Source organism: Budorcas taxicolor, chromosome 11 (genome assembly GCF_023091745.1).
Source record: "Budorcas taxicolor isolate Tak-1 chromosome 11, Takin1.1, whole genome shotgun sequence".
In the NCBI taxonomy this organism is placed as follows: Eukaryota; Metazoa; Chordata; class Mammalia; order Artiodactyla; family Bovidae; genus Budorcas; species Budorcas taxicolor.
In genome coordinates this window covers 114412701-114435902 of record NC_068920.1, presented here as the reverse complement: position 1 = coordinate 114435902, position 23202 = coordinate 114412701, and the positions used below count along the sequence as shown (strand labels likewise).

The 23202-nt window shown below is 39.3% G+C and overlaps 1 protein-coding gene across 1 annotated transcript in view; it reads left to right on the top strand.

Moving 5' to 3' along the window:
- CTNNA2 (catenin alpha 2) overlaps window positions 1-23202 on the top strand; it is a 1210173-nt gene that overhangs the window by 919847 nt on the left and 267124 nt on the right. Inside the window, exon 8 of the mRNA XM_052647702.1 lies at window positions 8578-8730. Within this exon, the coding sequence (XP_052503662.1) occupies window positions 8578-8730 (153 nt within the window). The remainder of the gene's footprint in view (window positions 1-8577; window positions 8731-23202) is intronic.

The following is a 23202-nucleotide window of genomic DNA, read 5'->3' as shown; positions in this document are numbered from 1 at the left end:
ATATTTATCAGCATTTATCTTGAGTGCCTAAGTACTCTTAGAGAACAAATCTAGAGGGCAAGGACTGTTTATCTGGCTAAACTAAACCATCACATGTTTGCTGTTTGGAGCCATGCTTTGGTGTTTCTAACCATGACTGTTGTGCTTTGAATTGATCCAGTAGGGCCTCAATTGGGAAGAGGGGTATATGGAGAAAAGAAGCATGAAGCCTGATGAACTCTTCTTTTTCTCTTTTTTGAAGAAATAATTGGTTTTCCTAAAGAAAGAAGCTAGCACCCTAATTAAAATGATTTTGCTCCATAGAAGATAGTCAATGCCATCAGGATAATGAATAGAATGACCAAAGGATTTTGTGTGTTTCTCATTAAAAAAGAAAAACAAAGTAAAAACAGTGATTATTCTCTAAGTGCTCTTGCACAAGCTTCATAAATACGTCTCTACTCCCCCCATATCTGTCCCCACCCCCAGCCTAAACTGGGGCTGTCATTACTGTTGAACTGTGCATTGGTGGCACCTTAGCTTATTACAGTGGCTTAGGGTAGATTACTGCATTGACTGATTACCTTAATTGACCTTCAGACTGGCTAAAATTTGCCTGACTTAATGAGGCTCAACTTTTGTCAAGCCCTCAGGCTAGATGTCTCCTGGCCCAGACACTTTGTTGCTTTGATTTTTCATTTTTAATAACAATTACATCCCAAAGCTTAAGGAAATATGGTAAAATATGTCAGTGATTGTGAAGAGCCCAGAGCAGCTATATCCTAGGGAAGATTTAAGGTTCAAAGTTTTGAACCCATTTAAAATCACCCTCTTACATCACTGTAGTGAAGAAATTAATACTATTATTCTTAACAAGATTTTTCTAAACATCTGTCTAAATGGCAAGACATCTTAAAACAACCAGCCATTTGTTAAATATCATCAGCCTAGCCTAGATTTGAGTGTTAATATTTATTTCTGAAAATCAAGATGGCACTGGATTGCTCTGATGCACAGAAACCATTGCACCGAAAGGTTGATGTGCAAAAACACTTAAATTAAACATAAGGTTCAACAAAGAAAGAAAGCTTTCCTTCTGCAGGAGAAATAGGATTTATTGACAGTAGTGACCTGGAACACTGACCTGAGAAGGATTATGAAATAGTATTTGAGCCCAGGATAAAAGAATGCCATGATTGATTAGTTGTGTCTGGTGTAGGCATAGAAAGGAAATGAGGGAGCGTGTTTGCCATTCCTGTCCCACCCATTTCATAGTTTCTGATCTTGTTTCTTATAAACAACCCTTCAGCTTTAATTTTTTTCTATAAATGTTTTTATTGTTTCAACCTTCCACCCATGCTTGAGTACCCGAATCATTGTTGTATCAGACCTATTCTTTATTGGCCATATTTTGGTTTTGATTAAGCATCTGAGTTCCTTTTCTATCTTGGGGGAATTCCTTGTTATATGAATTTTGATATAAGAAGCTAAAATGGCCAGAACACTTGATTTTACAAAACTTTCCTTGAAAAATCTTCCTCCTTCATCCTTGCAAGTAAATGTTGACACATGACCCAAAGTTTGGGTCTATATTTTGCCTGGATAAAAATCAGGTGCATTTGCCTAAGACTTTGAATCAGAAGCTAATGACACAAAGACACAGTGTTAACATTCTGAGTTCTTTTCCTTCTTTCAACTAATAGGAGAGCTTTTCTGCTTAAATCTTGCAGAATTAGTCTCTAATGCTTACAACTAAGAATTTAACTGATATAACAGGTCTTCTAAGGCAGAGCTCCTCAAACTGTATTGTGCATAGGAATCACTTAGACTTTTCATTAAAGTGCACATTCTGATTGAAATGGAGGTCTGGAATGTGGCCAGGGCTTGCTTTTCTAGCAAATTCCCAGGAAATGGTGGTGATAGATGATACTGGCCTGTGGTCCATCTTTTAAGTAAGAAGGATCAAGGGAAGAAAAAGGAACCTGAAAGAAAATAGAATTGACAGGGGGAAAAAAAAGATCCATTTCAATGTGTTTTAAGTTATAGCAGACCAACTGTTATACCTAATAAACTTCAAAATGGGCAACAGGTCCAATAATATAGAATTGCATTCTTAATCATGTAACAATACTGGATGAGTATTGTTACCTTGGGTGAGGTTACCCTGGGCAGCATCCCTCCATGCACTAAGGTTTAGGTTGACTGGGGGGAGGGGGGATTGTTCACCATCTTAAACTCATGGCTTCTCACATCATCCTGGTGTCATGTCTGTATTTTATCCAGATAAAAATGGAAAAGCATATGAGAAATATTTCATTTTTTGAAATTTTAAAATATAAAGCATGGGTATAGGAATTCACACATAATAAGTATTATTATTATGCAAACACTCTTATAACCACTACCTAGGTCAAGAAATGGAACTTTGCCAGCCTCCTTAGAAGCCCTCTTATGTAATCCAAAAGTAATCATTATTCTGACTTTAGAGTTCTCACTTCCTTGTGTGTTTTTGTGGTTTTATCATCCTGATGTGCATCTTCAGATGACACCATTTGGTTTTGCCCACTTTTGGGGAATTATCTTTTAGTCTGTTAGCCTGTTGCATCCACTTCATTCCCTTTCTTTTGCTATACTCCATCTGTTGGAGAACCCGGATGGTTAGTATTGTAAGTTTTTCCATTTTGCTGAATACACATGTGTGGTGCCATATGTCCCGTACGTTGTTCTGTCTTCTATACTTTCTGCAAATCACCAAGGGGATCCAGAGCCTCCACCATATTCAGGTTTGATCCCTTTGACATCACTATGGTTGGGACTGTGCTATTTCATCAGAAGGCACATAGTACATGATTCTTTCTCTCTTTTTAAAATTGAAGTATAGTTGATAAACAATATTATATAATTTACAGATGTACAATATAGTGATTCACAATTCTTAAACAGCTGTCCTTTTTGGTGATTTTTCAAACAGTGTTGTTCATTATCTAGAATGAAGACATTTTAATTCATTATTGGTTACAAAATGGTGATATTCTATCATTTTGTTTTCAATTTATTAAGTGGACTAAATTTAGAGTCAGATATTTCTCTTATTACAGAGAATTTCAGTTCACATAGGAAAAGCAAGATATATTCTTGATTTTCCCGAGATACGTAAAATTGGTTCCTTGTTGTTTTAAGGTGACCAGTTCATCATTATTATTTTTTAGTCCTTATACATTAATTTAAAGTTATTTTATGGGTTTCAGACCACTGGAATTTTTATTGTTTGAGAAGTTTAAATTGTCTAACCTTTGGCCAAATGAGAGCCTCCTGAGTTACTTTTACATGACCCTAATGGTCTCTGATGGGCTTCCTAAGTGGCACAGTTGGTAAAGAATCTGCCTGCCAATGCAGGAGAAACAAGAGATGCAGATTCCATCCCTGAGTAGATCCCCTGGAGTAAGAAATGACAACCCATTCCAATGTTCTTGCCTAGGAAATTCCATGGACAGAGGAGCCTGGTGGGCTACAGTCCATGGGGTCATAGAGAGTTAGATACTACTGAGCACACACAGACACAGTGACCTTTAATAACTCTTTGCTATTGGACTGTAAAGAAAGCTGAGGGCTGAAGAATTGATGCTTTTGCACTGAGGTGTTGGAGAGGATTCTTGACAGTTCCTTGGACTGGAGGAGATCTAAGCAGTCAATCCTAAAGGAAATCAGTCCTGAATATTCATTGGAAGGACTGATGCTGAAGCTGAAGCTCCAGTACTTTGGCCATCTGATGTGAAGAACTGACTCATTGGGAAAGACCCTGATGCTGCAAAAGATTGATGGCAGGAGGAGAAGGGGACAACAGAGGATGAGATGGTTGGATGGCATTGCCGACTCAATGGACATGAGTTTGAGCAAGCTCTGGGAGTTGGTGATGGACAGGGAAGCCTGGCATGCTGCAGTCCATGGGGTTGCAGAGTCGAACACGACTGAGCAACTGAACTGACTGACTGATCTAGTATAATCAAATATGGGCTTCCTGCTGCTGCTGCTGCTGCTGCTGCTGCTGCTGCTGCTGCTGCTGCTGCTGCTGCTGCTGCTGCTGCTGCTAAGTCACTTCAGTTGTGTCTGACTCTCTGAGACCCCATAGACAGCAGCCCACCAGGCTCCCCCGTCCCTGGGATTCTCCAGGCAAGAATACTGGAGTGGGTTGCCATTTCCTTCTCCAATGCATGAAAGTGAAAAGTCAAAATGAAGTTGCTCAGTCATGTCTGACCCTCAGCGACCCCATGGACTGCAGCCTTCCAGTCTCCTCCATCCATGGGATTTTCCAGGCAAGAATACTGGAGTGGGGTGCTATTGCCTTCTCCGATGGGCTTCCTAGATGGCTCTAAAGAACTCACCTGCCAATGCAGTTTAGATGTAAGAGATAGGAGTTCAATCCTAGGCCAGGAAGATCCCCTGGCAGGAGGGCAGTGGACAGGAGGGCACAGCAACCCACTCCAGTATTCTTGCATGAAGGATCCCATGGACAGAAGGGACCTGACCTGCTGTAGTCCATAGAATCTCACAAAGTTAGATGCAACTGAAGTGACTTAGCATGTATGCATAATAAGATATTTCAGGCTTATTTATATATTTCTAGCCTCAAAGAACTTGGAATCAACCATATCCCCAAGAATCTTTAGTTTGTTTTAAGGTAAAATTGTATTTTAAAGTGTTCATTATTACTGGACTGACCACCGTTGGACAGAACTGGAAACTGTACGTGTGTGTGTTTACTTTAAAATCTCAGGTGTTCATACTGGTATTTTTACTTCAGGAATCTCTTTTATATTACATTGTCTTTCTTCCACACTAACACTTCTGGTTAGCAAGGACACAGGAGATGAGAAATAAAATTTCATAACTGTTTGCTTTGTGTGCCTGCTCACTTAGTCATGTCTGACTCCTTGTGACCATATGGCCTATAGCCCACACCAGGCTTCTCTGTCCGTGGAATTATCCCACCAGGAGTATTGCAGTGGGTTGCCATTTCCTCCTCCAGGGGATCTTTCTGACACAGGGATCAAACCCTCGTCTCCTGTGGCTCCAGCACTGGCAGGCAGATTCTTTACCACTGAGCCTACCTTTAAACACAGTAGTTCTAGAATAACAATATTCATGCTACCATTATAATTAAAATCACATAAAATAGTTAAGATCGTTTTACAAAAGATCCTGTTCCCTTTTTCTTTTCATGTTTACATCTTCATTGTCAGAGCTTAAATCCATTTTATATTCTACTCTCTCCCATTTGACTATCCTATGTTCTTAGTTTTATAAATAAGAATATATTGAATGTTCACTGCCAGTACTTATGTTATGCTTTTCGAGTTATTAGTTGATGGTTTTCTAGTTCTTTTGCCAGGTAAAGTTCATCCTTTAACAGTTTCTCTGTCTCATAGAAACGATTATTTCTGAGTTCTTGCATGTTGATCAGATTTTGTCTGTGGTTTATATCCTTGAAAGTCAGTTCTGCTGGCTATAAAATTCTTAGCTCACATTTTCTTTCCTTGAGGGTCTTAAATGTAATATTTTATTTTCTTCTGGCATAAAACTTTGCTGTTGAAAAGTCTAGTGATCACCTCTAAATAATTTTCTCTCCTTTATTTGCCTAAATACATAGTGATTTACCCCTTTTTTCTTTACAATCCAGTTTTCTTGGTTGATAGTATAGGTTTCCTTTCTCAAGTGCATGAAATGCTTTTTCAGAAAATTGTTTATATATTATGTGTATAATATATATTTCTGTATCAAATATATGTCTCTATATAATGTAGATAGAATATAACTTCTATATGATATATTTTAATAATTATATTAAATAAATAATTATATAAGTAATTTATATAATAGCACTTAAAAAATTATATGTATCTTTAGGAAAATATTCATGAATTACTATGCTTAGTATTCTTTCCACTTTCTTGCTTTGATTTTCCTCTTTAGGGACCTCTGGTAGCCATGTATTGAAATTTCTTTGCTTATCTTCAGTATTTGTTACCTTTTCTCAAATTTTAAAAATCTCTTTTAAAACATTTTATTTTGCATTTAAAATTTTTTCCTTCTTTTCTCTCTATTTCTTTTGAGGCATTTGCTACTGTATTTATTCATTCTTATTTAGTCTTTTTCAAATGATTTTTCTTTTACTTATAATTCATTTCAAAGTTTCATGACTTCATCCTTGAATTTCTTCTTTTTCTAATTTATGTTCTTTCATATCTTGTATCATTTTTAGTGGATTTTAATGTGTTTGAAATAGTAGATTACAGTTTTAATTTGTTTTATAGGCATATCTTTCTGGGATGCTTTCAGTTTGTAAAGAGATGATATGTTTTTCTTATAATAGTTTTATGTGAATTTTGACCTTGATAATTTCAAGCTGCTCATACTTAATAAGAACCCAATTTTCCTGAAGGCTTGGAAAAAGTCTAGAAGAGCAGATAATTCTTCTAGCTTCACAGAGCTTTCACTTCTCTTATTTTATATAATATTTAAAAATATATTAGGTTAGACACAAAATGACAAATATTGTATGATTTCACTTGTATAAATGATCTAGCATAGACAAACTCATAGAGACAAAAAGTAGATTTATTAGGGCTGGGAGAAGGGGAGCATGGAGAATTCTTGTGTAATGTTTATAGAGTCTCTGGGGTGATGGAAATATTTTGGAACTGTATCTTGGTGATGGCTTTACAACATTGTGAATGGAATTAATGCCACTGAATTATACACTTAAAGTGAAAAACTTTTATGTTATATATATTTTGCAAAAATAAAATTTTCCTGAGATATAAAAAGCAAACAGTGTCTTGATTGGTAAGATAGCTTAGTTCTGACCAATGCCCCCACTTTATCTAAATCTTCCTTTTATCTCTGTTGTCCCCAGCCAGTTCAACTTTGATTACACTCAATAGCTTCTCCTTCATGAGACTTTCTGTCCTGGAGGAGAGCCAAGCCAGGTCAGCTTCAAGTGTCCTCTGCGCTGTCCCCTTCAGACTTTATTAGAGGGCTCTGCTCCTTGCCACCTTATGAGGGCAGGCAGGTTATTTAACTTTTCCAAGTCTCATTTTCTTCATCTGAAAAGCTGGTGGCATAAGAATAGTCCCTATCTCATAGTATTGTCATGGGGATTAAGTGATATAACATAAAAAAATGTTGGTTGATCTGAGTTGTCTAGCACATCACATATGCCCAGAATATATAAGCTCACCAATAAAAGTATTATTCCCAAGCAGAAATTTAACACACCTTGCTAATGAGTTTTTTAATGTTAATTTTCCACAAATCTTGTTATGTTTTATATGGTGAAATGTCCAACTCAATCCAGAGTTAAACTAAACTACACAGAGGGATACCCTATGGTAATTAGTGCAAAAAGGAACTGAAATTTGTACATTTCCCTTCTTCTGACCAATGATAAATGTGTATGTATCATACTATCAAAAGATTTGCCTGAATACCCCTGAATAGGAATATTTGTTTGGAAAATATACACATTGTTTATCATCTTCTCTTCTGTTTATTTGTATTTGGGGTGTTTTCTCCTTGCATACATTCTGACAGTTATGAACAAAGCAGCACTAAGGTAATTGTTCAGTCCGTTCGGTTTCATTTTGATGTGACTGTCCTACTTCCCATTTAAACAATGTGGGCATGATGTGTAATTATGCATTGTTAGAAATTTGGATATGTTTATTCTAAATTACCTTGAAGAATAATTGTTAGTACTTCTTTCTGGAGCACACCAACTACGTCATCATAGCACCTGGCAGATACATTTTTTAAATTGTTAGGTGTTTCATGTTTCTCCCTCCATCAAATACAAACAATGGATGTAGAAAGGGCCTAGTTCATCAACTAAAGTTCTCCCCATCTGTTGATTGATGCCTACATTTCTTCTTTTTCTAAAAAGCCTGAGTTCTTGAGCTGAATCAGGACTCAAAACCTGAAGGGAGACACTTGGCCAATGAAGGATGTGAGCAGAACTTTGATAAGAACAGCCTATAATGTTTTGAGCTACAAGTCATATGTGTAACTTCCAAATTGACATATAATACAGATAATTCAGAATCATTCTTAGTCATATCTCTTCGCCTTCCTTTGATATGATAAGCACCAGGAAGATTCGGAGAAGGCAATGGCAACCCATCCAGTACTCTTGCCTGGAAAGTCCCATAGACGAAGGAGCCTGGTAGGCTGCAGTCCATTTTGTCGCTAAGAGCCAGGCACGACTGAGCAACTTCACTTTCACTTTTCACTTTCATGCATTGGAGAAGGAAGTGGCAACCCACTCCAGTATTCTTGTCTGGAGAATCCCAGGGATGGCGGAGCCTAGTGGGCTGCCGTCTATGGGGTCGCACAGAGTCGGACACGACTGAAGTGACTGAGCAGCAGCAGCAGCAGGAAGATTAAGAAGAGAGTTGCAACATTATGTCTGTGAACCATGAGAACTGGGGCTTTAGAAAAACTATTCCTAGGAGGTGATTTAATTCATGTGACTTAAAGAGTAATGCAATCACATAGTTTCTCTGTCCCTTAATTCTTTGTTTTCTTTTTTTTTTTTCACTGTAGCTTCGGAAAGCAGTGATGGATCACATATCAGATTCTTTCTTGGAAACCAACGTTCCTTTGCTAGTTCTCATTGAGGCTGCAAAAAGTGGGAATGAGAAGGAAGTGAAGGAATATGCCCAGGTTTTCCGTGAGCACGCCAACAAGCTGGTGGAGGTAAGTCAAGAGAGGCTCGAGACTAGAATTTGTATCAGTAGGTTTACTCTCTATGGCTCTTGGAATTTCAACAAACCAGGCTCTTGTGATTTTCCTGGATCTTTCTTTTATCTTCTGGTGACTCCATCCTTTGTAAAGGACACAAGTTTTCAGTAATCTCTCCTCTGTCTATTATATAGTTCTAAACAGATTCTGAAATGTATCTGCTAATTTTCCTCAACAGTAAGCAGAGGCTGAAACAGGAGCAATAGAAGGGAGAGTCCCAGTGCTGAAGACCAGCTTTGATTTGAAGAAGTAGAATTAAAACTTCCAAATGGAGATTTAGACACAGTTCCCTTTTCTTTCCCATCTCTACTCACCCACCTAAACCCGAATTAGCTGGCCACATTATGAACATTGTAAAAATTAGTCTCCCCTCCCTAAAAGATGTCTGGACTCTTGGTAAAGACTCTTGGGGCAGTAGTAGGAGTGTAAGTTCAGGTCCTAGGTATATTCTCTGTGTTAGAGACATCTGTAGGAGTTGCTTTATAAATGCAATATTGTCCTGTTTGACTGAAACCCTTGAACTTCCTACTGTAGCCCCAGTGTCTTGAGGTGACATTAGACTAAAGAAGCTGAAAATAGAGTCATGCTTATAATATTATGGCAATCTTTCTGGCTCTGTCCCCCAAAATGGGGCAAATACCCCATCACCCCTCACATTCCACCTACAGATTCCAAGATTTGGCTACAATTCCAAGTTAGCCATTGCAGAATCCAAAGTCTTTCCAAGGTTGGCCTTGGAAGTTTTGCCAGTTTCAACTTTAAAGAAAGAACAGCTGAAGAAGGAGCGGGATTGGAGTGACGAGGGGAGCAAGAAGAGGAAAGGAAGAATGTGAAATGAGTACTACAAAAGTTAAAAGTATTAATATGCAATAAATAATAATATTAACATACAGATACATCGTCCCAATATATATAATTCTAGTATTTACATGGTAGTTGCAGAATTTATAGAGAACATTAATTAATGATGTGTTGTAGCTACTATCAATAAAGACAGGGACATGAGTTTAAAGTCCTATGATAAACATCTCCAACTTTCAATTCTGCCCGTGTCTTTCTGTAATTCTGTGTACAGCCTCATTTGCAGATCATGTTTGAAGTTCAAATTTGATGCCCTGGGTAAATATGAGGCCAGGGCTAAGTAGCTTCCTACTCTTTTTTCCTATCTTATTGACCCTGGACACAGCCATCATTTCCCCTCATCCCATCTGTATGTTTCACTGTAGGGGAATCCAGTCACTCTAGATGATTCTTGATTCACAACTTGTGCCAGCAGCAGAAGATCCAGGTCATTCAGACCCCACGTTTCAGACTGTTGCTAACTTGCTCCCCTTAGTTATTCCTTTCCTTCTACCTGTGTGGTCCCTGCACCAGCAGCATTTTGGAATGTCCTGCTGCCCAGGAGGTGCCAGGACAAGGGTGTACACTGGCCTCTGTTTGATTAGACATGAGCTGGTCTTGGAAACATTTCTGCATCTTATGTGCTTCAAACAAGTGCATCACTGCTGATGCACACATGTAAGGAAACTTGAGCACTGGGCTAAGAGTCACACTTCTTCCAATTTGAAAGTGTCTATATGGACTTTGTGACCCAGGGTGTGATGGGGCAACACAGGAAGTGTCTTCCATATGTGCATATATATGTATGTATACATTTACATGTGTGTATACATATTTTTTTTTTTTGGAGAAGGCAATGGCACCCCACTCCAGTACTCTTGCCTGGGAAATCTCATGGATGGAGGAGCCTGGTGAGCTGCAGTCCATGGGGTTTCTAAGAGTCGGACATGACTGAGCGACTTCACTTTTCACTTTCATGCACTGGAGAAGGAAATGGCAACCCACTCCAGTGTTCTTGCCTTGAGAATCCCAGGGATGGGGGAGCCTGGTGGGCTACCATCTATGGGGTCGCACAGAGTCGGACACGACTGAAGCGACTTAGCAGCAGTAGTAGCATATGGACCTGGGTACTTTTCTGGGCTTTAGTTTCTGTGTCTGTAATATAAAAAATTTGGTTGTTATATTGATTTTCGTATCTATTACCTTGTTAAATTAGCTTCCTAATGCCAAGTTTTGACTGTATCCTGTAGGATTTGCTATGTATATAGTCACGTTATCTGAAAATTATGACAGTTTTATTTCTTTTCCAATCTCGTGTTTTCTTTTTTCTTTGTATTATTGCACTAGCCAAACCTTCAACTAAGAAGTATAGTAATAGATATTTTTGTTACCTTTAGATCTCAGTGAGGAAATTTTAATATTTTACCATTTATTATATCATTAGCTTTAGATTTCTTGTGGATATTTTCATTAGATTAACTTATTTGTTTTCTGTTACTCCTTTTTAAAGAGTTTTAAAATTTATGAATATGTATAGAATTATGTCATATTTCTAAGGCTATTGCATAATTTTTGTCTTCTTTATTCTCCTTCAGAGGTATCAAAAATATGCTTTCCCTCAGAAAATAAGTTAGAAATTATTTTTTCTTTCTGTTTTCTGGAAGTGAATGTGTGAGAATGACATTATATATTTTTTTAAATATTTGGAGCAATTCACTGATATAGCAGTCTGAACCTAGGTATTTATTTGAGGAAGAGTTAAAAAATTGCATATTAAATTTTTAAACCATAAGACTGTTTAAATTTTCAGCTTCTTTTGGGTCAGCTTTGGTAAGTTGTATTCTAGGAATTTGTTATTTTCATTTAATTTTCTAAATTTTTTGCATAAAATTGCCCATGTCTTCTACCATTTTAAAAAAATGTATTAGAATCTGCACTACTCTTTCTTTCTTTTTTTTTTTCCCATTCATCCCTCATGTGCCTAATTGTGTCTTCTTTCTTTTTTAATGATTAGTTTTGTAAGAGGCTGACAAATTTAATAATCTTTTCTAAAACATAGCTTTCAGTTTTGTAGAATTTTTAAGTATTATTTAAGACTTATCTTTGTATTTCTCTTATACAATAATGCTCTTATCTTTGTATTTCTTTTTTTCTGCTCTCCTCTGTTATAACTTACTGTTTCTTTTCTAACTTTTTGAAATGAATAATCCTATCATTGATTTTTATCCTTTTTTATTTTAGTAATATACATGTTTGAGACTATAAATTTCTTCCTAAACTATACATGTGTCTGGTTATTTTCTGCTGACCTAATTTTTAGCTCACTCATCCTGTCTCCATCTGTGTCCAATATGCTTGAAACTGATCTATTGAGTTCCATTTTTATTTAAGAATTTCTAGTTAATTCTTTTTTTTTTTTTCTTTTTAATGATTCCGGTTTCTGATATAATTCATTATTAGGTCATCTTTTAAAATATATTAACCAGAGTTATTTTAAAAATCCAAGTCATGAAACTCCAGTATTTGAATCAATTTTGTTTATGTTTTGTGGTTTGCCCTATAGAGTAGTCCAAGCCAGGGCACAGTGACAAGTGCTTTTGGTTTTTATCAGGCTTTGGGGTCTGGAGTCAAGATCTCTGTGTAGGGGCTGGAATTTAAATGTTTCTTCAGACTTCCCTTTGGCATAGGAAAAAAGATGGGCTTTCCTGTCAGTTTGCCCAGTTTGTAGCAAGAGGGAAACTGGGAAGAGTGAGGCTTAAACACTGTCGGCAGCCAAACATTCAAAATGGAGTTAAGACTCTTAATTATAATTAATCTCTGGTATTTGCCTGATGACTGGAATATGCCATGTTTTATTTAATTAAATTTATACTTGTTTAAGTAAATGGTCATGTAGCCCTATGAGGCTTTCATAATGGAGACTTTAGTTATATGTATGGTGACTGTTTGCTATTTGATTTTATCTTGATGATTCTTTATTTCTTTCTGGTATGCTGGTTAATTTTTGATTGAATGGTAGAGATTCTTGTGAATAAATATAAAGAGTCTGTGTCTTATTCTATCCATGCTGCTATAACAAAATGTACTATACATTTAGTGGCCTATAAACAACAGAAATTTATTTCACACAGTTCTTGAGGCTGGGAAGTCCAAGACCAAATTTCCTGAATAGGTGTGTTCTGTGAAGGCCCTCTTCCTTGTTCATAGCTTCTCATTGTGTTCTCACATGGCGGAAGGGGAGAGGAATGACTGTGGGGTTCCTTTTTATAAGAACAGTAATCCCATTTATAAAGACTCCACTTTCATCAACTATGAAACTCTCAAGACCTCACCTCCTAACCATCACATGCAGCATTAGGGTTTGAAAGTATGCATCTTGGGAGGACACAAACACTCAGACCATAGCAATCTGGATGATTTTTCCCTCCAAAAAGAATTCATCCTGTCCTCTGACAGGCAGCAGAGAGGCAAACCACCTCAGTCCAATCGAAGACTTGAGACTTCTCTGATTTGAGGCTAGTTTATGACTTTCTAAGGTATAGTCTACCTTTCTTTTATCCTAGTCCTATGGAATGGTCATCCCAGATGCCAAGAGAGAATCAAATGTAGTACTTAGTATCCCACCTCATCTATGAGCATTTACTCCAGTTTTGTTTTCTCATCATCATGATGCGTGTAGACTTTGATTTGTTTTTGTATGCCTTCAAGGGACTATTTGGCTCTTGTTATTTGTAACTTAATAGACAAAACTGGTGAGAGAAAGCATTTTCAAAAAGAAAAAAAAAATGCTTATTTTTGAATGTCTGTTTGTTATGGGACCTTAGTTCCAAGCCTTTGCTTCCTCAGCCATGCTGTCCAGTTTTTGCCTCCCCAACCCTATGAGGTTGCTGAAAACTCTTAAAGAATCATTTTCCTCTCAGCAGAAACCTTCTATTTGTATCTCAGTTTCTCTTTACACAGTAAGAATTAGCAAATCCCTGGGAGGAAAAGTGAAATGCAGAAAGCTGGACCCCCTTCAATGAGCATCTCTTTTGAGCTAGTCTAAGTTTTGACTTCTTTGGCTGATGTCTCATGCTTTGAAGCAAATTCTTTTATTTCTGCATTTCTAGTTGTTCTCAGCGGGAAAGTGAGATGAGTCTCTTACTAGATTCTTTTTCATGGCTGGAAGTGGAAATTCCTGAGATAACTGGTTGGGATACATTTGTGAGATGATTTTTGTTAATACTTTTAGTCAGAGATTTTTTTTTTTATTCAATGGAATGTGCTGTGCTTAGTCCCTCAGTCATGTCCAACTCTTTGTGACCCCAGGGACTGTAGTCCACCAGGCTCCTCTGTCCATGGGAAATCTCCAGGCAAGAATACTGGAGTAGGTTCCAACAACCTCCTCTATTCAATACTGAAATGGGTAGCCATTTCCTCCTCCAAGGGATCTTCCTGAATCAGGAATTGAACTTGCATCTCCTACATCTCCTGCACTGGCAGGTATATATATTCTTTACCAATGGTGTCATCTGGGAAGCCCCATTAATGTAAATCACATAGGAATTATATATCAGATAATTTTGAAAGAAGAATGAATGAATAATCAATCTTTGACTATCAGTTCAGTTCAGTTCAGTCACTCAGTCATGTCTGACTCTTTGCAACCGCATGGACAGCAGCACACCAGCTTCCCTGTCCATCACCAACTCCCGGAGCTTGCTAAAACTCATGTCCTTTGAGTCAGTGATGCCATCCAACCATCTCATCCTCTGTCATCCCCTTCTCCTCCTGCCTTCAATCTTGCCCAGCATCAGAGTCTTTTCAAATGAGTCAGCTCTTTGCATCAGGTGGCCAAAGTATTGGAGTTTCAGCTTCTGCATCAGTCCTTCCAGTGAACACTCAGGACTGATTTCCTGTAGGATGGACTGGTTGGATCTCCTTGCAGTCCAATGGACTGTCAAGAGTGTCCTCCAACACCACAATTCTAAAGCATCAATTCTTTGGTGCTCAGCTTTCTTTACAGTCCAACTCTCACAGCCATACGTGACTACTGGAAAAACCACAGCTTAGACTCAATGGACCTTTGTTGACAAAGTAATGTCTCTGCTTTTTAACATGCTATCTAGGTTTGTCATAGTTTATCTTTTAAGGAGCAACTGTCTTTTAATTTCATGGCTGCAGTTACTATCTGCAGTGATTTTGGAGCTCAAGAAAATAAAGTTTGTCACTGTTTTCATTGTTTCCCCATCTATTTCCCATTAAGTGATGGGACCAGATGCCATGACCATAGTTTTTTGAATGTTGAGTTTTAAGCCAACTTTTTCACTCTCCTCTTTCACTTTCATCAAGAGGCTCTTTAGTTCCTCTTCACTTTCTGCCATAAGGGTGGTGTCATTTGCATGTCTGAGGTTATTGATATTTCTCCCAGCAATCTTGATTCCAGCTTATGTTTCATCCAGCCTGGCATTTCTCATGATGCAAACCAGACACCTGACCTGCCTCTTGAGAAACCTATATTCAGGTCAGGAAGCAATAGGTAGAACTGAACATGGACCAACAGACTGGTTCCAAAGAGGAAAAGGAGTACGTCAAGGCTGTATGTTGTCACCCTGCTTATTTAACTTATATGCAGAGTACATCATGAGAAACGCTGGGCTGGAGGAAGCACAAGCTGAAATCAAGATTGCCAGAGAAATATCAATAACCTCAGATATGCAGATGACACCACCCTTATGGCAGAAAGTGAAGAACTAAAGAGCCTCTTGATGAAAGTGCAAGAAGAGAATGAAAGAGTTGGCTTAAAGGTCAACATTTAGAAAACTAAGATCATGGCAACCGGTCCCATCACTTCATGGCCAATAGATGGGGAAACAGTGGAAACAGTGGCTGACTTTATTTTTCTGGGCTCCAAAATCACTGCAGATGGTGATTTCAGACATGAAATTAAAAGACGTATACTCCTTGGAAGGAAAGTTATGAGCAATCTAGACAGCATATTAAAAAGCAGAGACATTACTTTGCCCACAAAGGTCCATCTAGTCAAGGCTATGGTTTTTGCTGTGGTCATGTATGGATGTGAGATTTGGACTATAAAGAAAGCTGAGCACTGAAGAACTGATGCTTTTGAACTGTGGTGTTGGAGAAGACTCTTGAGAGAGTCCCTTGGACTGCAAGGAGATCCAACCAATCCATCCTAAAGGAGATCAATCCTGGGTGTTCATTGGAGGGGCTGAAGCTGAAACTCCAATACTTTGGCCACCTGATGCAAAGAGCTGACTCATTTGAAAAGACCCTGACACTGGGAAAGATTGAGGGCAGGAGGAGAAGGGGACGACAGAGGATGAGATGGTTGGATGGTATCACTGACTCAATGGACGTGGGTTTGGGTGAACTCTGGGAGTTGGTGATGGACAGAGAGGCCTGGCGTGCTTCAGTTCATGGGACTGCAAAGAGTTGGACATGAGTGAGCGACTGGACTCAACTGAACTAAATCTGCATATAGGTTAAAGAAACTGGGTAACAATATACAACCTCAATGTACTCCTTTCCCAATTTGAAACCAGTCTGTTGTTCCATGTTCAGTAGTAACTGTTGCTTCTTGACCTGCATACAGATTTCTCAGGAAAAAAGTGGTCTGGTATTCCCATCTCTTTAAGAATTTTCCAGTTTACTGTGATCAACACAGTCAAATGCTTTAGGGTAGTCAATGAAGCAGAAGTAGATGTTATTCTAGACTTTTCTTGCTTTTTCTATGATCCAACAGTTGTTGGCAATTTAATCTCTGGTTCCTCTGCCTTTTGTAAATCCTGCTTGAACATCTGGAAGTTCTCAGTTCATGTACTGTTGAAGCCTACCTTGAAGAATTTTGAGCATTACTTTGCTAGCGTGTGAGATGAGTGCAATTGTGGGGCAGTTTGCACTTTCTTTGGCATTGCCTTTCTTTGGGGTTGGAATGAAAACTAACCTTTTTCAGTCCTGTGGCCACTGCTGAGTTTTCCAAATTTGCTGGCATATTGAGTGCAGCACTTTCACAGCACCATCTCTTAGGATTTCAAATAGCTCAGAATTCCATCACATCTACTAGCTTTGGTCATAATGATGCTTCCTAAGGCCCACTTGACTTTGCATTCCAGGATGTCTGTCTCTGGGTGAGTGATCTCACCATCATGATTATCTGGGTCATGAAGATCTTTTTTGTACAGTTCTTCTGTGTATTCTTGCTGCTTCTTCTTCATATTTTCTGCTTCTGTTAGGTCCATACCATTTCTGTCCTGTATTGTGCCCATCTTTGCATGAAATGTTCCCTTGGTATCTGTACTTTTCTTGAAGAGATCTCTAGTCTTTCCCATTCTACTGTTTCTCTATGTTTCTTTTCATTGTTCACTTAGGAAGGCTTTCTTATCTCTCCTTGCTATTCTTTGGAACTCTGCATTCAGATGTTTATATCTTTCCTTTTCTCCTTTGCTTTTTGCTTCTCTTCTTTTTTCAGCTATTTGTAAGGCCTCCTCAGACAACCATTTTGCCTTTTTGCATTTCTTCTTCTTAGTGATGGTTTTAATTACTGCCTCCTGTTCAATGTTATGAACCTTCTTCCATAGTTCTTCAGACACTCTGTCTATCAGACCTAATCTGTTGAATTCATTTACACTTCCACTGTGTAATCATAAGGGACTTGACATAGGTCATATCTGAATGGTTTAGGGTTTTCCCTACTTTCCTCAATTTAAGTCTGAATTCTGAAATAAGGAGTTCATGATCTGAGCTGCAGTCAACTCCTAGTCTTGTTTTTGCTGACTGTATAGAGTGTCTCCATTTCTGGCTGCAAAGAATATAGTCAATGATTTCAGCATTGATCATCTGGTGAGGTCCATGTGTAGCATCATCTCTTGTGTTGTTAGAGGAGGGTGATTGCTATGACCAGTGTGTTCTCTTTGCCAAACTCTATTAGCCTTTGCCCTGCTTTAATTTGTACTCCCAAGACAAACTTACCTGTTACTCTGGGTATCTCTTGACTTCCTACTTTTGCATTCCATTCACTATGATGAAAAGGACATCTTGTTTTTGTTGTTAGTTCCTGTTGAAGGGCTTGTAAGTCTTCATAGAACTGTTTAACTTCAGCTTCTTTGGCATTAGTCGTTGGGGCATAGATTTGGATTACTGTGATATTGAATCGTTTGCCGTGGAAATGAACAGAGATCATTCTGTCATTTTTGAGATTGCACCCAAGTACTGCATTTCAGACTCTTTTGTTGTCAATGAGGGCTACTCCATTTCTTCTAAGGGATTCTTGCCCACAGTAGTAGATATAATGATCATCTGAATTAAATTCGCCCATTCTGGTCCATCTTTGCATGAAATGTTCCCTTGGTATCTCTAATTTTCTTGAAGAGATCTCTAGTCTTTCCCATTCTGTTGTTTTCCTCTATTTCTTTGCATTGATCGCTGAAGAAGGCTTTCTTATCTCTTCTTGCTATTCTTTGAAACTCTGCATTCACATGCTTATATCTTTCCTTTTCTCCTTTGCTTTTCACCTCTCTTCTTTTCACAGCTATTTGTAAGGCCTCCCCAGAGAGCCATTTTGCTTTTTCGCATTTCTTTTCCATGGGCATGATCTTGATCCCTGTCTCCTGTACAATGTCACGAACCTCATTCCATAGTTCATCAGGCACTCTATCTATCAGATCTAGGCCCTTAAATCTATTTCTCACTTCCACTGTATAATCATAAGGGATTTGATTTAGGTCATACCTGAATGGTCTAGCGGTTTTCCCTACTTTCTTCAACTTAAGACTGAATTTGGTAATAAGGAGTTCATGATCTAAGCCACAGCCAGCTCCCGGTCTTGTTTTTGTTGACTGTATAGAGCTTCTCCATCTTTGGCTGCAAAGAATATAATCAGTCTGATTTTGGTGTTGACCATCTGGTGATGTCCATGTGTAGAGTCTTCTCTTGTGTTGTTGGAAGAGAGTGTTTGCTATGACCAGTGCATTATCTTGGCAAAACTCTATTAGTCTTTGCCCTGCTTCATTCTGCATTCCAAGGCCAAATTTGCCTGTTACTCCAGGTGTTTCTTGACTTCCTACTTTTTGCATTCCAGTCCCCTATAATGAAAAGGACATCTTTTTTGGGTGTTAGTTCTTAAAGATCTTGTAGGTCGTCATAAAACCATTCAACTTCAGTTTCTTGAGCATTACTGGTTGGGGTATAGACTTGGATAACAGAATGAGAAAGACTAGAGATCTCTTCAAGAAAATTAGAGATACCAAGGGAACATTTCATGCAAAGATGGGCTCGATAAAGGACAGAAATGGTATGGACCTAACTGAAGCAGAAGATATGAAGAAGAGGTGGCAAGAATACACAGAAGAACTGTACAAAAAAGATCTTCACAACCAAGATAATCACGATGGCGTGATCACACACCTAGAGCCAGACATCCTGGAATGTGAAGTCAAGTGGGCCTTAGAAAGCATCACTACGAACAAAGCTAGTGGAGGTGATGGAATTCCAGTGGAGCTATTTCAAATCCTGAAAGATGATGCTGTGAAAGTGCTGCACTCAACATGTCAGCAAATTTGGAAAACTCAGCAGTGGCCACAGGACTGGAAAAGGTCCGTTTTCATTTCAATTCCAAAGAAAGGCAATGCCAAAGAATGCTCAAACTACCACACAATTGCACTCATCTCACATGCTAGTAAAGTAATGCTCAAAATTCTCCAAGCCAGACTTCGGTAATATGTGAACCGTGAACTCCCTGATGTTCAAGCTGGTTTTAGAAAAGGCAGAGGAACCAGAGATCAAATTGCCAACATCCGCTGGATCATGGAAAAAGCAAGAGAGTTCCAGAAAAACATCTATTTCTGCCTTATTGACTGTGCAAAATCCTTTGACTGTGTGGATCACAATAAACTGTGGAAAATTCTGAAAGAGATGGGAATACCAGATCACCTAACCTGCCTCTTGAGAAATCTGTATGCAGGTCAGGAAGCAACAGTTAGAACTGGACATGGAACAACAGACTGGTTCCAAATAGGAAAAGGAGTACGTTAAGTCTGTATATTATCACCCTGCTTATTTAACTTCTATGCAGAGTACATCATGAGAAACGCTGGACTGGAAGAAACACAAGCTGGAATCAAAATTGCCAGGAGAAATATCAATCACCTCAGATATGCAGATGACACCACCCTTATGGCAGAAAGTGAAGAGGAGCTAAAAAGCCTCTTGATGAAAGTGAAAGAGGAGAGCGAAAAAGTTGGCTTAAAGCTCAACATTCAGAAAACGAAGATCATGGCATCTGGTCCCATCACTTCACGGGAAATAGATGGGGAAACAGTGGAAACAGTGTCAGACTTTATTTTTTGGGGCTCCAAAATCACTGCAGATGGTGACTGCAGCCATGAAATCAAAAGACACTTACTCCTTGGAAGAAAAGTTATGACCAACCTAGATAGTATATTCAAAAGCAGAGACATTACTTTGCTGACTAAGGTCCGTCTAGTCAAGGCTATGGTTTTTCCAGTGGTCATGTATGAATGTGAGAGTTGGACTGTGAAGAAGGCTGAGTGCTGAAGAATTGATGCTTTTGAACTGTGGTGTTGGAGAAGACTCTTGAGAGTCCCTTGGGCTGCAAGGCGATCCAACCAGGCCATTCTGAAGGAGATCAACCCTGGGATTTCTTTGGAAGGAATGATGCTAAAGCTGAAGCTCCAGTACTTTGGCCACCTCATGCGAAGAGTTGACTCACTGGAAAAGACTCTGATGCTGGGAGAGATTGGGGGCAGGAGGAGAAGGGGATGAAAGAGGATGAGTTAGCTGGATGGCATCACGGACTCGATGGATTTGAGTCTGAGTGAACTCCGGGAGATGGTGATGGACAGGGAGGCCTGGCATGCTGCAATTCAGGGGGTCGCAGAGTTGGACACGACTGAGTGACTGAACTTAACTGAATAAACTGATTCTGGTCCATTTTAGTTCACTGATTCCTAAAATGTCAATGCTTACTCTTTTCATCTCCTGTTTGACCGCTTCCAATTTGTCTTGATTCATGGACTGAACATTCCAGGTTCCTATGCAGTATTGTTCTTTATAACATCAGACTTTACTTCCATCACCAGTCATGTCCACAACTGGGCATTTTTTTCACTTTGATTCAGCCTCTTTAGTCTTTCTGGAGCTGTTTCTCTACTGTTCTCCAGTAGCATATTGAGGACCTACTGACCTGGAAAGATCATCTTTCAGTGTCATTTTGCCTTTTCATGCTGTTCATAGGGTTCTCAAGGCAAGAATACTGATGTAAACCACATTCCCTTCTCCAGTGGACCACGTTTTGTCAGAAGTCTCCACCATGACCCGTCCATCTTGCTTGGCCCTACACAACATGGCTCATAGATTCATTGAGTTAGACAAGGCTGTGATTCAAGTGGTCAGATTGTTTAGTTTTCTGTAATTTTGGTTTCCATTCTGTCTGCCCTCTGATGGATAAGGATAAGAGGGTTGTGAAATCTTCCTGATGGGAAGGACTGGCTGTGGGGGAATCTGGGTCTTGCTTTGATGAGCAAGGCCATGCTCAGTAAATCTTTAATCCAATTTTCTATTGATGGGTAGGGCTGTGTTCCCTCCCTGTAGTTTGGCCTAAGGCCAAACCAGGACTGTTGTTTTCAGATCCCTGACCCCATGGCAGCCCACTGTCGACGTGGGCCTGTGCTGGAGACTCCTGGATACTCTCAGGCAAGTCTGGTTCAGTCTCTGGTGGGGTCACTGGTCCTTTCTTCTAGGTGATGCACAGAAGGTTTTGTTTGTATCCTCCAAGAGCCTGTTTCCCCAGTCCTGTGGAAGTTCTGTAATATAATCTTACTGGCCTTCAAGGTCAAAGTCCCTGAGGATTCTCACTCCCTTTGCTGGATTCCCAGGTTGGGAAATGTGGGCCCCAGAACTTTCACAACAGTGCAAGAACTTCTTTGGTATAATTGTTCTCCAGTTTGTGGGTTGTCTGCTTAGTGGTTCTATGGTGGGGCTCACATGATGCACATCCCAAGTCTGCTGCAGCCAGAACCCCTGTCCCCACAGCAAGCCACTGCTGACCTCTGCCTCTGCGGGAGACACTGAAACACTCAGGAGCAGGTCTGGCCCAGTCTCTTGTGAGATCCCTGGGTACCGGTGCACACAAGGTGACAAAGTGTTCTTTTTTTTTTTTTTTTTTAGCTCTCTGAGCATCTCTGGTGGGTATGGAATTTGATTCTAATTACAATTTCACCCCTCCTACCTTTGAGGGAGACCTGGGTTCGATCCCTGGGCAGAGAAGATCCCTGGAGAAGGGAAAGGCTATCCACTCCAGTATTCTGGCCTAGAGAATCCCATGACTATATAGTCCATGGGGTTGCAAAGAGTCAGACACTACTGAACGACTTTCACTTTCATGTTCATCTTTGCTTATAGAGTTTCATTATTTTATATTGAGTTTTCACCTATTTTTATGTGTTTTTTTCTTATATTTTTGTACCATTTTCTCCCAGTTTGGTATTTGCTATTCAGAGATGAATGTGATGAGGTGAATGGAAGGTATCACAACCTTTTATATAATGTCAGCTTTTAGACAATCTTCAACAAAGACAGTTTAAGTCAAAATAAAATATTAACAAAATATGAATAGACAAGAATAATTTGAATTTTCATAATTGCCTTAACAAGTGAAATTTTGAGGCTTTTTTCCCCCCATAGTGTTTGTCACATTTAGTAAAAATATAGGTGAATTTATACCCAAGTATTTGTTGATTTGAGAGAATTTAATGGATCAGCAATGATGCTTCATGAACTATAGCATCAGCCACTATAGGAAGTACCACCAGCAGTCATTTCCCCCCATCTCCAGAATCCAGCTAATTCCTTTCTTCTGAGGGTGAGCTCAGGGCTTCAGGGCAGGGCTGACTCTGAAGGAGTGCTGATCTGATCCAAGCATACCTGCTCTATCTCATTCCTAGGCTTTCTGGAGAAATGCAATGCAACTTATGGCAACTCAGTACCAAAGTAACATGGTCTAGGTGGGAGTGAAGTGGATGTAAAGTGGGGCAAAATATGCATTGCAGCAAAAAGTAAATAAAACTGAACCTGGAAAATAACATGTAAAATCAATACAGCTGTTTCAGAGCCTCCAAACTGAAGCATTTCTTCCATGGCTTTGCTTTCAGTGTATCTGCCTGCTCTTCTTTCTACCCTCCCATCTTTACCATAAAAGCCCCAGTGCAAATTGCATACCCTGTAGTCTGGGGAAATGCAGGGTCCTCCCAGCAGGCCTCTCTCCTTTGCCTGGCCCTTCTGCGTGCAGCAGCCAGAGTGAAATTCTGAAAATGCAAATCAGATTGCACAACTGCCCTGCCTGAGGCATTCAGCGATTTCCTCATGTTCTCAGGTTGAAGATCAAGGTTTTAAGGAAGCCTGCAAGATTTGCGGAATCTGGCCATCTCTACAGCCTCCAAGCTAATCTTTCTGTCCTCTCCCACTTCCTACAAGGCAGGCATCAGACACACAGGCTACTTTCTGTTTGTTCAAAGTGATATGCAGCCTCCACCTGGGCCTGTGTTTACTTATATTAACCCTTTCCTGACA